Raw genomic sequence first — 15,134 nt, forward strand, 5'->3', positions numbered from 1 at the left:
AGTGTCTAGTTCCCAGTGCTGAGTGTCATAGATAATAATACTTGATAGTGTCTAGTTCCCAGTGCTGAGTGTCAGAGATAATAATACTTGATAGTGTGTCTAGTTCCCAGTGCTGAGTGTCAGAGATAATAATACTTGATAGTGTCTAGTTCCCAGTGCTGAGTGTCAGAGATAATAATACTTGATAGTGTCTAGTTCCCAGTGCTGAGTGTCAGAGATAATAATACTTGATAGTGTCTAGTTCCCAGTGCTGAGTGTCAGAGATAATAATACTTGATAGTGTCTAGTTCCCAGTGCTGAGTGTCAGAGATAATAATACTTGATAGTGTCTAGTTCCCAGTGCTGAGTGTCAGAGATAATAATACTTGATAGTGTCTAGTTCCCAGTGCTGAGTGTCAGAGATAATAATACTTGATAGTGTGTCTAGTTCCCAGTGCTGAGTGTCAGAGATAATAATACTTGATAGTGTCTAGTTCCCAGTGCTGAGTGTCATAGAAGTTGTGTGAGCAGCTTAAGTTCCTCAGACTGTTTGCTGCAGACATGAAGTTCTCCCCCACCATCTGAGGGGGATTGCCTGGTGGTCCCAGTGAGAGGTGACCCAGGAGCTGACCTCAGGCCTGACATCTCCCAGCTGTCCCTGGGAACTTTTCACATTCCCCAGAAGGAAATGAGCTGGACTGAAAAGACGTTTGAGCTGCTCTGTTTGTTCTTTTGTGCACTGAAAGCCAGGAGAAACATGTCAGCCAACAGATGTTTGCTTGGCCTTTTCAAGGTCATCTTTGTCTTCTTAACCAACTCAGCATGCATGATAATGTGTTGTCACTTTACAGCTCCATGTTCCCTGAGGACATACTATCTTCTCCATGTTCCCTGAGGACATACTATCTTCTCCAGGACATACTATCTTCTCCATGTTCCCTGAGGACATACTATCTTCTCCAGGACATACTATCTTCTCCATGTTCCCTGAGGACATACTATCTTCTCCAGGACATACTATCTTCTCCATGTTCCCTGAGGACATACTATCTTCTCCAGGACATACTATCTTCTCCATGTTCCCTGAGGACATACTATCTTCTCCAGGACATACTATCTTCTCCATGTTCCCTGAGGACATACTATCTTCTCCATGTTCCCTGAGGACATGCTATCTTCTCCAGGACATACTATCTTCTCCATGTTCCCTGAGGACATACTATCTTCTCCAGGACATACTATCTTCTCCATGTTCCCTGAGGACATGCTATCTTCTCCATGTTCCCTGAGGACATACTATCTTCTCCATGTTCCCTGAGGACATACTATCTTCTCCATGTTCCCTGAGGACATACTATCTTCTCCAGGACATACTATCTTCTCCATGTTCCCTGAGGACATACTATCTTCTCCAGGACATACTATCTTCTCCAGGACATACTATCTTCTCCATGTTCCCTGAGGACATACTATCTTCTCCAGGACATACTATCTTCTCCATGTTCCCTGAGGACATACTATCTTCTCCATGTTCCCTGAGGACATACTATCTTCTCCATGTTCCCTGAGGACATACTATCTTCTCCAGGTCATACTATCTTCTCCATGTTCCCTGAGGACATACTATCTTCTCCAGGACATACTATCTTCTCCATGTTCCCTGAGGACATACTATCTTCTCCATGTTCCCTGAGGACATGCTATCTTCTCCAGGACATGCTATCTTCTCCATGTTCCCTGAGGACATACTATCTTCTTCAGGACATACTATCTTCTCCATGTTCCCTGAGGACATACTATCTTCTCCGGGACATACTATCTTCTCCATGTTCCCTGAGGACATACTATCTTCTCCATGTTCCCTGAGGACATACTATCTTCTCCATGTTCCCTGAGGACATACTATCTTCTCCAGGACATACTATCTTCTCCATGTTCCCTGAGGACATACTATCTTCTCCATGTTCCCTGAGGACATACTATCTTCTCCATGTTCCCTGAGGACATACTATCTTCTCCAGGACATACTATCTTCTCCAGGACATACTATCTTCTCTATGTTCCCTGAGGACATACTATCTTCTCCAGGACATACTATCTTCTCCATGTTCCCTGAGGACATACTATCTTCTCCATGTTCCCTGAGGACATACTATCTTCTCCAGGTCATACTATCTTCTCCATGTTCCCTGAGGACATACTATCTTCTCCAGGACATACTATCTTCTCCATGTTCCCTGAGGACATACTATCTTCTCCAGGACATACTATCTTCTCCATGTTCCCTGAGGACATACTATCTTCTCCAGGACATACTATCTTCTCCATGTTCCCTGAGGACATACTATCTTCTCCATGTTCCCTGAGGACATGCTATCTTCTCCATATTCCCTGAGGACATACTATCTTCTCCAGGACATACTATCTTCTCCATGTTCCCTGAAGACATACTATCTTCTCCATGTTCCCTGAAGACATACTATCTTCTCCAGGACATACTATCTTCTCCATGTTCCTTGAGGACATGCTATCTTCTCCAGGACATACTATCTTCTCCATGTTCCCTGAGGACATACTATCTTCTCCATGTTCCCTGAGGACATGCTATCTTCTCCATGTTCCCTGAGGACATACTATCTTCTCCAGGACATACTATCTTCTCCATGTTCCCTGAAGACATACTATCTTCTCCATGTTCCATGAGGACATACTATCTTCTCCATGTTCCATGAGGACATACTATCTTCTCCATGTTCCCTGAGGACATGCTATCTTCTCCAGGACATACTATCTTCTACATGTTCCCTGAGGACATACTATCTTCTCCAGGACATACTATCTTCTCCATGTTCCCTGAAGACATACTATCTTCTCCAGGACATACTATCTTCTCCATGTTCCCTGAGGACATGCTATCTTCTCCAGGACATACTATCTTCTCCATGTTTCCTGAAGACATACTATCTTCTCCATGTTCCCTGAAGACATACTATCTTCTCCAGGACATGCTATCTTCTCCATGTTCCCTGAGGACATGCTATCTTCTCCAGGGTGAAGCAGGTGGTGTAGTATTGTATGGAACACTTCCTTGTGGTCCACATGACATGTGATGGTGCTTCTTTGCTCTAATGTTGTATAGAAGATGTTTTACAGACCTTCATCAAGCTGCTTTCCTCAGGTCTTATTTACGTGCCTCCACTTCGACAGTATCTCCTCCCCGTCAACCATGTTGTAGTTTTTATCGCTTCCATATGGAGTCTACTGACAGATCAATTAGAACTATACATTACTTTATATTACAAACTCATTGCTTTTTGACTTTACGTTGCCTTGGCTGTGGTTGACCCCCAGCTGGGTGGCAGCTTGTCAGCCAGCAGGTGGGTGGACTTGTCAAACATTTGCACTCAAGAGTACCGTTATTTTACAATCATGTGACTCAAGTAAAAGTAACAAGTAGTCAACCAAATAAGTAAGTAAGTGTTCAGTGGAAGAACTACTCAAGTACTGAGTAACTGGTCAGTAACTTCTCATTTTTATAGTAGCTCTTTTTAATGGTTCTTGCACTACAACCATTGTTGAAGGTGTGTGTGTGTGTGTGTGTGTGTGTGTGTGTGTGTGTGTGTGTGTTAGAAAGACAGGGATGGGACTACAGATGCACATTTTACAGTCACTTATGTCAGTATAACAGAGCTAATGTTAGCTAAAAAGAACATGACTTAAACATGTTTTCTCCAGTTGGAAGTAGAGTTGTTGTTGGCTGAAAGGTCAAGTAAACATTTCTACTGACAAGACGACAGCGCGTGACATGCATGTTTTTTTCTTACCAGTTGTTTTAAATTAAATACTGAAGAGTTGTGCTGCCGTCATTTTGCAGTGTGTGCCATTTGTTGACCCTCACTAATGTTGGATTGGTCATGTGACCTTGTCTCTAACACACCAAACAATGTGTCTCTGCAAGCAGCAATCAGTAGATTATAATTAAATATAACAATGATGTAAATAAATGTAGCGATTGGAGGGAAACCAAAGTACTGTTACAGATGGGTCACATGGTCATGCACGGATCATTTCCCTAAGATGCAGACGGACCACCGGAAGCAGTGTGCAGGGAGGAACATTATTTGTTTTCCATAAATCCATGAAGAATACCAACAAATAGAACAAGTGTGCCGATAGCACGAGAAGCTATGGAAAAGCTCAATGAAAAGTTTAGTATATAAATAAGAATCATCAAACGTAACATAACAGCCAGACCAAGTGTGGCGCGAGGCAGGAATAAACAACTCTCTGATTAGTGACCGGGAGCAGGTGAGCGTCCCGACCACTAATCACAGGCAGGTGAAAATAATCAGCACCCATGGCAACCAAGAAGCACAACCCCGGGTGCTGAAAAACAGAAGTAAGGAAATCCTAAATGTAAAGAAAACATGATCCAGGCAGTAGTTTAATCCCAAGTACAAGTCCATTTTCTCTGGAACTCATCCTAGGCAGAGGCTTACCTTTCCCTCTCCCGTATCTCTCTGCTTGCTTCTTTCTTTTGTCTTAACTTTCTCGAATCCTCTTTTTGCAAAGTTCTCCAAAATCTAAACAATAGAATTGATCAACTGACCTCTCAATGACATTGACAAGATGTTGTCAAGGAGAAGCTGGTGTGCCGGGGAACTTGCCTGTCCTGATAGAACGGTTGTGGTGGTGACCCTTTCAGTCGAAGATATCTTGTCTTACGGAATCAGGTTACCAGGACATCTGCTGATTGGAGCAAGCGTTGCTCGGGTGTATCGACAACTTAAAAGTAGCAGTGATGGGCAAGCTACTTGGAAAATGTAGTAAGCTAAGCTACAAGTTACTCTCCATTAAATGTAACTAAGCTACAAGTTACTCTCCATTAAATGTAACTAAGCTACAAGTTACTCTCCATTAAATGTAGCTAAGCTACAAGTTACTCTCCATTAAATGTAGCTAAGCTACAAGTTACTCTCCATTAAATGTAGCTGAGCTACAAGTTGGGTTAGGGTTAGGGTTAACCCTAACCCTAAACCTCAACTCTGTATGTATTGTCTCCAATTAGCCTACAATACAATAATACAAACACTTTATGTTTTATAATACTGTGTGACTCATTTCTAGTATTTGTAAATAAACAAATACTACTGTGCTTGCAAGTTACGTACTCAGTGAGGTGGAAGAAAAAGTATTTATCGCGTTTCAATAAGACAAGATATTTGAGTTGGTTTACTTTGTGTTTGTGGTAATTATTTAGGTTATCTCAAATAACTAAAGTGCCAAAAGTTGTGATATTTTGACTTGAGAATGGATATTAGCACGTACAGATCTGGTATTGGCTGTAGTGATAATTCACACATCACTAATGTCGTGTTCAGTTTCAGTAGAACATGCATGTAATTACAATGTAATGCAGCACACATTTACACTTCTTTCATTGCAGCACGTCCCAAAAGGAGTAGGAAGAAGCAGAGTTTATTTCATCCTACACCTTTTCATACATAGCAGTTTTATCCCATTTCCTTCTTCTCTGGTACAGAACAGTGAATAAATAAATAGTAGATACATTATATACCCTAGTAAGCAAACACATATTAAATATATCAATAATCTTTGTCTCAATAAAAAAAAGGGTTCAAGATGTTCATCATAATTCTTGTTGTGTATACTTTGTAAACATTTGTAGTTTGAACTTAAAGTGAATCTGTCACGATCTGTGGTCTGGATCATGTTTTTGTTATTTTCTGTTAGTTTTAAGACTGCATTAGTTCCTGTTTTTGTACATCCTTGTTTGTTTTAGTTTCCATGGCGACTGATTAGTTTCACCTGCCTCATGTGTTCGGCACACGCACCTGCTCTAATCAAGAGACTATTATTCAAGCCTGTCTTTGCCAGTTAGTCGTCCTGGCGTCATTGCTCTTTTCATGCCACAGTTTCTTGCTATGCCATAGTTTATGCTAGTTGTTTACTTTAACTCCAAGTGCGATCAGCCTTGTTTTCCGTTTTTTGTACCTTTTTGAGAGAAGATAATTAAATATGTTCCTACCTTCACGCTTTGTCCGGAATAGTCTGATTGCTTCCCCGGAGAACAAACCTCGCCACCGTCTTGACAGAATCATATTGCTTCTTTCTTTCATTTATTTACTTAATCCATTCCATCATTTAATTCCACATACTGACATAGTAAATGTTTGAAGTCTTGTACGTGCATACAAATGTTTTCAATGACATTGTCTTCAAACACTCGTTGTGTGTTGAAGTTGCTTATTGACCTGAAAGACACTCTTGTATGATGACTCCTAATGTTCTTTGACAGAGTGAGTCCTGAGAGGGGAAGTCTCCTGGCGGGAGGCAAGATGGCGTCCAACCACATCCTGCGCAGTTACTCCATCATCCCATGTTTCATCTTCGTAGAGGTGAGTTTTTGTGTTCTGTGTCTGAGCTTCAGCAACATGACTTTATGTGCTGCATGTTAAAATGCTGAAGTGGAGCGTGAAGTGTGGGGATGAGTAAAAGTGCGTGTGCCTTCCTCCATATTTAATTACCTTGTTAGAGGAAGCTCTTTAATCAGGAGGACGTCTCAGCTTTAATCAGGAGGACGTCTCAGGGCGCTTCTTTTTCCTGCTCGCCACCTAAAACCTCCTCATGCCTCCCTGCACACGCTCCTTAAACACGTGTGGTCCGACCTCTTCCCAAGTGACCTTTCACTTTCATTGGCCTTCTACTTTCACTTCCTGTTGGCATTGCTGCACCTTGCATGCAGCGCAGCCTCATATCTGTTGCACTTGTTATGCAACTCCACAACACGTCACATGACTCTGCCTCTCTTCTCACCCTTGACAAAGACACTAAAGGAGATACAAATGTGTTTAAATATACATTTTTTGAAAGGTTTAAAGGCCTACTGAAAGCCACTACTAGCGACCACACAGTCTGATAGTTTATATATCAATGATGACATCTTAACATTGCAACACATGCCAATACGGCCGGGTTAACTTATAAAGTGACATTTTACATTTCCCGCCACACTTCCGGTTGAAAAAGCCTTCGGAGGATGACGTATGCGCGTGACATAGCCCGGGGAACAGAGGTATGCCTTCCCCATTGAATACAATACAAAAAAGCTCTGTTTTTATTTCATAATTCCACAGTATTCTGGACATCTGTGTTGGTGAATCTTTTGCAATTTGTTTAATGAACAATGGAGGCTGCAAAGAAGAACGTTGTAGGTGGCTGTAGCCGATGCTAGCAGACGCCTAGCCGATGCTAGAAGACCCACCGCACGGATGATCGGGTGAAGTCCTTCGTCGCGCCGTCAATCGCTGGAACGCAGGTGAGCACGGGTGTTGCTGAGCAAAGCAGATGAGGGCTGGCTGGCGGAGGTGGAGCGCTAATGTTTTTATCATAGCTCTGTGAGCTCCGGTTGCTAAGTTAGCCTTAGCGTCGTTAGCAACAGCATTGTTAAGCTTTGCCAGGCTGAGATCTATTAACTGTGTAGTTACATGTCCATGGTTTAATAGTATTGTTGATCTTCTGTCTATCCTTCCAGTCAGAGATTTATTTATTTTGTTTCTATCTGCATTTGAGACAGATGCTATCACGTTAGCTCATGCTAAAGATGCTAAAGAGCTTCGTCGATGTATTGTCGTGGAGATAAAAGTCACTGTGAATGTCCATTTCGTGTTCTCGACTCTCATTTTCAAGAGGATATAGTATCCCAGGTGGTTTAAAATACAAATCTGTGATCCACAATAGAAAAAGGAGAGAGTGTGGAATCCAATGAGTCAGCTTGTACCTAAGTTACGGTCAGAGCGAAAAAAAATATGTATTTCACTGCATTCTAGTCCGTCACTCTAACGTTCCTCGTCCACAAATTTTTCATCCTTGCTCAAATTAATGGGGTAATCGTCACTTTCACGGGCCGAATCGCTCTAGCTGCGTTGAAAACAATAGGAAAATATGAGGGAGTGAACAACTGACTACGTCACGCTACTTCCGGTAGGGGCAAGGTTTTTTTTTTATCAGAGACCAAAAGTTGCGAACTTTATCGACGTTGTTCTATACTAAATCCTTTCAGCAAAAATATGGCAATATCGCAAAATCTCAAGTATGACACATAGAATGGATCTGCTATCCCCGTTTAAATAAAAAAAAATCATTTCAGTAGGCCTTTAAGGCACAGCTTGTCAATAAGATTTTTTACTGATCATTTGGAACTCTTCTTATGTTTTTACCGTTTGTCACGGTTTACCTGACACATGAAACATGACAATTTGGGGGGGTGCACTGTCCATTTCAGCTGCCAGATGGCAGTAGAGTGATGAATACCTTAAAATGTGTTTTGTGGCAATTCCAATATTGACAACAGTATCAGTTGCTTTGCAGAGTGACGCTTTCCATCATTTCTAGCAGACTGAATTGCATAATGATTACCCTCCCCTATAGAATAAGTAGTACCGTATTTTCCGCACTATAAAGCGCACCTAAAAACCTCCAGTGTCCTCAAAAGCTGACAGTGCGCCTTATAATCTGGTGCGCCTTATACATGGACCAATATTGAGCCACAACAGGTCTCGCAACTACGGTAAGCAGCCGCCGACTTCATTATCCCCCGCGCTTCTTCTTCTACGGGGGAAAATGAAGTTGGCGGCTGCTTACCGTACTTGCGAGACTTAAACTTTATGTAAAGACCCAAAATGGCTCCTATTAAGACGCAGAGTTTAAAGTGAAGGCCATCAGTCACGCAGAAGAAGACAGGAATAGAGCAGCAGTGAGAGAATGTAACATTAAGGAATGAATGATGCGGAAGTGGAGGAAGCAACATGATGACCTGCGCCAAGTAAAGAAGACTAAACAGAGGGAACAAAGCAAGATGGCTACAGTTGGAGGACAAACTGGAACAGTGGCTTGTTGAACAGAGAGCAGCAAGTAGAAGTCACTATTTGATTTCTTGACATTCCCTTTAGCGCAGCTCCATCTAATGGATGCATAACGTAACCCAGCCTCTACTGTAGCGTCTATTCCAGCGTTTCTCAAAGTGTGGGGCGCACCCCACTGGTGGGGAATAGAGACATGACAGGTGGGGCGCGAGGAACTGGAGGAAATTTCACTTTGATTTTTTTTATTTTTTTATTATTATATTCTTTGATTTTTTTTTTTTACTATGCTTTCATTTTCTATACACACTGGAAATCACTTTGTGATTCTGTCTGTGAAATCCGCTATATAGATAAATGTAAATTACTTATTTTTCCTGTATGCTTTACATTTCTAGGTAGGAGCGAAAGTTTGACAGACAGCAACAGTAACTAATGGGGGCGGGGCTAAGCGGAAGCTTTGTGAATGGCGAGTCACTGTGCGAGGATTTGCTGTTTTGCAAATACATCAAAAATAGAGCCACTGCTGATGAGCTGTTCAAGATAATGGACAGTTTCCTCAAAGAACACGATCTTAAATGGGAAAACTGTGTGGGCTTTTGCTCTGATGGCGCACAGACCATGGCAAAGTCAAGAAACGGGCTGCAGGCTCTAATAAAGAGGGTTGCGCCAAATGCGCATTGGACACAATGTGTCATTCACCGGGAAACACTCGCGTCAAGGCAGCTCAGCCCCGAATTCAATGAGGTTTTAACAGTGGCAGTGTCAAGCCTGCAACCCCCATTTGAAAAGCTGTGCAGTGCAAAACAGGCTCATTGCAGCCACTAATGCTGGAGTACTGTAAAACTCATGTTCACTTGCCCTGGCCTCCTTTTTTTGGCAAAGATTGCAAAGTGGCACTTTTATTTTCATTTATTATTGAACTTGATGCAAGTTATTTGATTTATTATTGAACTTGATGCAAGTTATAACACTTTTTTTCATTTATTATTGAACTTGATGCAAGTTATAACACTTTTTTAAAATTTATTATTGAACTTGATGCAAATTATAACACTTTTATTTGATTTATTATTGAACTTGATGCAAGTTATAACACTTTTATTTGATTTATTATTGAACTTGATGCAAGTTATAACACTTTTATTTGATTTATTATTGAACTTGATGCAAATTATAACACTTTTATTTGATTTATCATTGAACTTGATGCAAGTTATAACACTTTTATTTGATTTATTATTGAACTTGATGCAAATTATAACACTTTTATTTGATTTATCATTGAACTTGATGCAAGTTATAACACTTTTTTTTTTATTATTGAACTTGATGCAAGTTATTTGATTTATTATTGAACTTGATGCAAGTTATAACACTTTTTTTGATTTATTATTGAACTTGATGCAAGTTATAACACTTTTGTTTTATTTATTATTGAACTTGATGCAAATTATAACACTTTTATTTGATTTATTATTGAACTTGATGCAAGTTATAACACTTTTTTTTATTCATCATTGAACTTGATGCAAGTTATAACACTTTTATTTGATTTATTATTGAACTTGATGCAAATTATAACACTTTTATTTGATTTATCATTGAACTTGATGCAAGTTATAACACTTTTTTTTATTATTGAACTTGATGCAAGTTATAACACTTTTGTTTTATTTATTATTGAACTTGATGCAAGTTATAACACTTTTGTTTTATTTATTATTGAACTTGATGCAAGTTATTTGATTTATTATTGAACTTGATGCAAGTTATAACACTTTTGTTTTATTTATTATTGAACTTGATGCAAGTTATAACACTTTTGTTTGATTTATTATTGAATCGATGCAAGTTATTTTATTTGATATTGAACTTGATGCATGTTATAACACTTTTGTTTGATTTATTATTGAATTGATGCAAGTTATTTTATTTGATATTGAACTTGATGCAAGTTATACCACAGCTGCACAGTTATTTTATTTATTATTGAACTTGATTTTATTTTATGTTATTGAGTTTGAATGTATAAAACTTGATGTTACTTGATGATCGATAAATTTGAAAATGTTAAGCTTGGCATTAGCGTTCTGTTGGGGCGATGGGGGCAGGTGCGGCTTGAAAACTACCCCTTGTCCAAAGTGAGGGATGACAAAAAAAGTTTGAGAACCACTGGTCTATTCTATGCGCCTTATAATGCGGTGCGCCTTATATACGAACACAGTTTTAAAATAGGCCATTCATTGAAGGTGCGCCTTATAATCCGGTGCGCCTTACAGTGCGGAAAAGAGGGTAGATCTTTTTTGGAGTTAGCTCTGCACAACAATCTTTGTCGCTTCTGGGAGGATCCAGAAAAATAGTCAGAGGACGTCCCAAAGATGTTTAGCAGATACCAAAGATGTCTAGCAGATACCAAAGATGTTTAGCAGATACCAAAGATGTTTAGCAGATACCAAAGATGTTTAGCAGATACCAAAGATGTCTAGCAGATACCAAAGATGTCTAGCAGATACCAAAGATGTTTAGCAGATACCAAAGATGTTTAGCAGATACCAAAGATGTTTAGCAGATACCAAAGATGTCTAGCAGATACCAAAGATGTTTAGCAGATACCAAAGATGTCTAGCAGATACCAAAGATGTTTAGCAGATACCAAAGATGTCTAGCAGATACCAAAGATGTTTAGCAGATACCAAAGATGTTTAGCAGATACCAAAGATGTTTAGCAGATACCAAAGATGTTTAGCAGATACCAAAGATGTTTAGCAGATACCAAAGATGTCTAGCAGATACCAAAGATGTTTAGCAGATACCAAAGATGTTTAGCAGATACCAAAGATGTCTAGCAGATACCAAAGATATTTAGCAGATACCAAAGATGTTTAGCAGATACCAAAGATGTCTAGCAGGGTTCTTCAACAGCCAACTCCTCCTCATCACTGCCTGGCTGGATGAAGCTGACATGAGTTAGTGCAAATGAAAGCTGTAAGTCACCTAAAGTGTACTGGATTGATTGATGCTTGACTTGTGATGAAAGTGTGACAGATGACGTGTGTGTCAATGTGAAGAGGGAGTGTGATGTCGTGCTTCAGCTGCCATTGGCACAACAAAAGGACACATGCAGAAATTGTGCAGCTGTAAAATATTGTTGTTTACTCAGTGAGACATCCTGACTTCATTGTTGTTTACTCAGTGAGACATCCTGACTTCATTGTTGTTTACTCAGTGAGACATCCTGACTTCATTGTTGTTTACTCAGTGAGACATCCTGACTTCATTGTTGTTTACTCAGTGAGACATCCTGACTTCATTGTTGTTTACTCAGTGAGACATCCTGACTTCATTGTTGTTTACTCAGTGAGACATCCTGACTTCATGTTGTTTACTCAGTGAGACATCCTGACTTCATTGTTGTTTACTCAGTGAGACATCCTGACTTCATTGTTGTTTACTCAGTGAGACATCCTGACTTCATTGTTGTTTACTCAGTGAGACATCCTGACTTCATGTTGTTTACTCAGTGAGACATCCTGACTTCATTGTTGTTTACTCAGTGAGACATCCTGACTTCATTGTTGTTTACTCAGTGAGACATGTGCAGTATCATATTGTGTCATTGATCATTATTTAGTTGCTGTTATGAGGTAGATAATGGATGGATTATTAATCTATTTACTGTCCATATCTGGTTACTTTTTGTTTCTACATTTCTGTTCAAATGTAAGAAGCGCTTATTCTTCTGTTGTTTGGATACTTAACATACATTTTGGGTGATACTACAAATTTGGATATTGATCCGATACCAAGTAGTCACCGGGTCATAAGCGGGTCATATTTAAAGTCCTCATGTGTCCAGGGACATATTTCTTGTCCTCATAAACATAATACAAAAACACATTTGTTATCATAGAAAATGTAGATGTAATCGTTGTAGTATCAACTAGATACTGCTCTTGTGCTTGATGATGTTACAATCGATATCTGTGTCAGTCCATCCTTTTGTTTACATTGAGGAGCGCTAGCTGGCTGTTAGCGGTGAGCTATTGTATCCTCCTACGATGTGTTCCTCGTCCTGCAGTGATAATGCTACTTGTAAGACACTGACTTTATTTGTCAATCAATCAATCAATCCATCAATGTTTATTTATATAGCCCTAAATCTCAAGTGTCTCAAAGGGATGTACAAGCCACGACGACATCCTCGGTTCAGAGCCCACGTTGCCATGGAGACCAGGATTAGTGATTTAAAGCACCACTTAGTGAGCAGGGCTGCAGTGTTTATAGCGCCACCTTTATCGGCAGGTTTAAAGCCAAACTACGGCCATTTCTCTATCTTCTGTCTCCACACTGTTTCTGCTTGCAAGAAGTGCTGTGTGTGTGTGTGTGTGTGTGTGTGTGTGTGCGTGTGTTGACTAACAAACGGCTCGTATGCAAGTGCACATCATGTACATCATGCACATCATGTACATCATGCACATCATGTACATCATGCACATCATGCACATCATGTACATCATGCACATCATGCACATCATGTACATCATGTAAATCATGTACATCATGTACATCATGTACATCATGTACATCATGCACATCATGCACATCATGTACATCATGCACATCATGCACATCATGTACATCATGTAAATCATGTACATCATGTACATCATGTACATCATGCACATCATGCACATCATGCACATCATGTACATCATGTAAATCATGTACATCATGTACATCATGCACATCATGTACATCACACACATCATGCACATCATGCACATAATGTACATCATGTACATCATGTAAATCATGTACATCATGTACATCATGTACATCATGTACATCATGCACATCATGCACATCATGTACATCATGTACATCATGTAAATCATGTACATCATGCACATCATGCACATCATGTACATCACACACATCATGCACATCATGCACATAATGTACATCATGTACATCATGCACATCATGCACATCATGTACATCATGTACACCATGCACATCATGCACATCATGCACATCATGCACATCATGTACGTCATGCACACCATGCACATCATGTACATCATGCACATCATGTCCATGGGGGAAAAAAAGTACTGGTATTTTTCAAAAGCAGTGCTCTTTTTAATTCAATAGTACTGCGGTACTTTATTAGTAGCAGTTATGCCTTTTTTGCTCTATTTTCCTTTATTTTGTAAATGTTTTATGTACAATGTATTTATTGAACAAATGACTCCCAGGCCACACTTGGTGAAACAAGTAAGGTGATATTGCCAAACAACAGACCTGGGGCATTGTTTACTAGAGGTTTGTGTGTATTAAAACATGTGCAAACTTGATAGCACACACAAAGCTAATGTACTAAACTTGTGCACAGAGAGTTACGTCTCTTAAAGGGGAACTGCACTTTTTTGGAATGTTGCCTATGGTTCACAATCATCATGAGAGACATGACGGTGGATGTTGTTTGATTTGTTATGCATTGTAAATATTGAATGAATGCAATCAAAAGTTTGCTTACAATGGAGCCTGGGAGCTGCACAATTCTGCCTACAAAGCCCTTAAAAACATCCACACACCTCCATTAAGGTTTTATATACATGCTGTAAGGATGTAGTAATAACATAATAACATTTCATAGTTACGTATGACCAAGACTATTTCCATGGAGTTCTCGCCAGTTCCAAGTCTTTAATGGCTATCAAAGTGTACCAACTTGTCGGAATACCTACTCAGACTTCTTCTGTCCAGGTGAAATTCAGGATTTATGATCGAGATCAGTCATGTTGCAAAACCATCAGTCACGTTGCAAAACCATCAGTCACGTTGCAAAACTATCAGTCACGTTGCAGAACTATCAGTCAAATAGTAAAATAAACATTTATTGATTAGCATATCCTGAATATGCTCTTGCTATGCACAGCTGGTGTAGTGGATTAGTCACATGATCTTTAACATCTAAATAAGGCAGAGTTCAGCAGCAAAATACTCCGTCAAGCTTGGTTCTCCAGGTAGAACTGGGAGCTCTTTTTGTTCTCCAGGTGGATAACAAAAGCTTGGTTCTCCAGGTGGAACTGGGAGCTCTTTTTGTTCTCCAGGTGGAGAACAAAAGCTTGGTTCTCCAGGTAGAACTGGGAGCTCTTTTAGTTCCTTCTTTTTACGAGCAGCAGTCCTGCTGAGCGGCTGATGTGGTGTGACGTGACCTGGCGGCGTACAATGGCGGCCATACATCTGACAGACAGGTGTGCAGGT

The 15,134-nt window shown here is 39.9% G+C and overlaps 1 protein-coding gene across 3 annotated transcripts in view; it reads left to right on the top strand.

The window, feature by feature from the left end:
- LOC133638809 (phospholipid phosphatase-related protein type 1-like) overlaps positions 1-15,134 on the top strand; it is a 165,043-nt gene that overhangs the window by 105,351 nt on the left and 44,558 nt on the right. For all 3 annotated transcript variants that reach the window (XM_062031783.1, XM_062031782.1, XM_062031784.1), the window contains exon 2: positions 6,299-6,398. In XM_062031783.1, coding sequence (XP_061887767.1) covers positions 6,339-6,398 — 60 coding nt within the window. In that variant the 5' untranslated portion in view covers positions 6,299-6,338. The remainder of the gene's footprint in view (positions 1-6,298; positions 6,399-15,134) is intronic.

The sequence above is a fragment of the Entelurus aequoreus genome, linkage group LG21, assembly GCF_033978785.1.
Source record: "Entelurus aequoreus isolate RoL-2023_Sb linkage group LG21, RoL_Eaeq_v1.1, whole genome shotgun sequence".
Lineage (NCBI taxonomy): Eukaryota > Metazoa > Chordata > Actinopteri > Syngnathiformes > Syngnathidae > Entelurus > Entelurus aequoreus.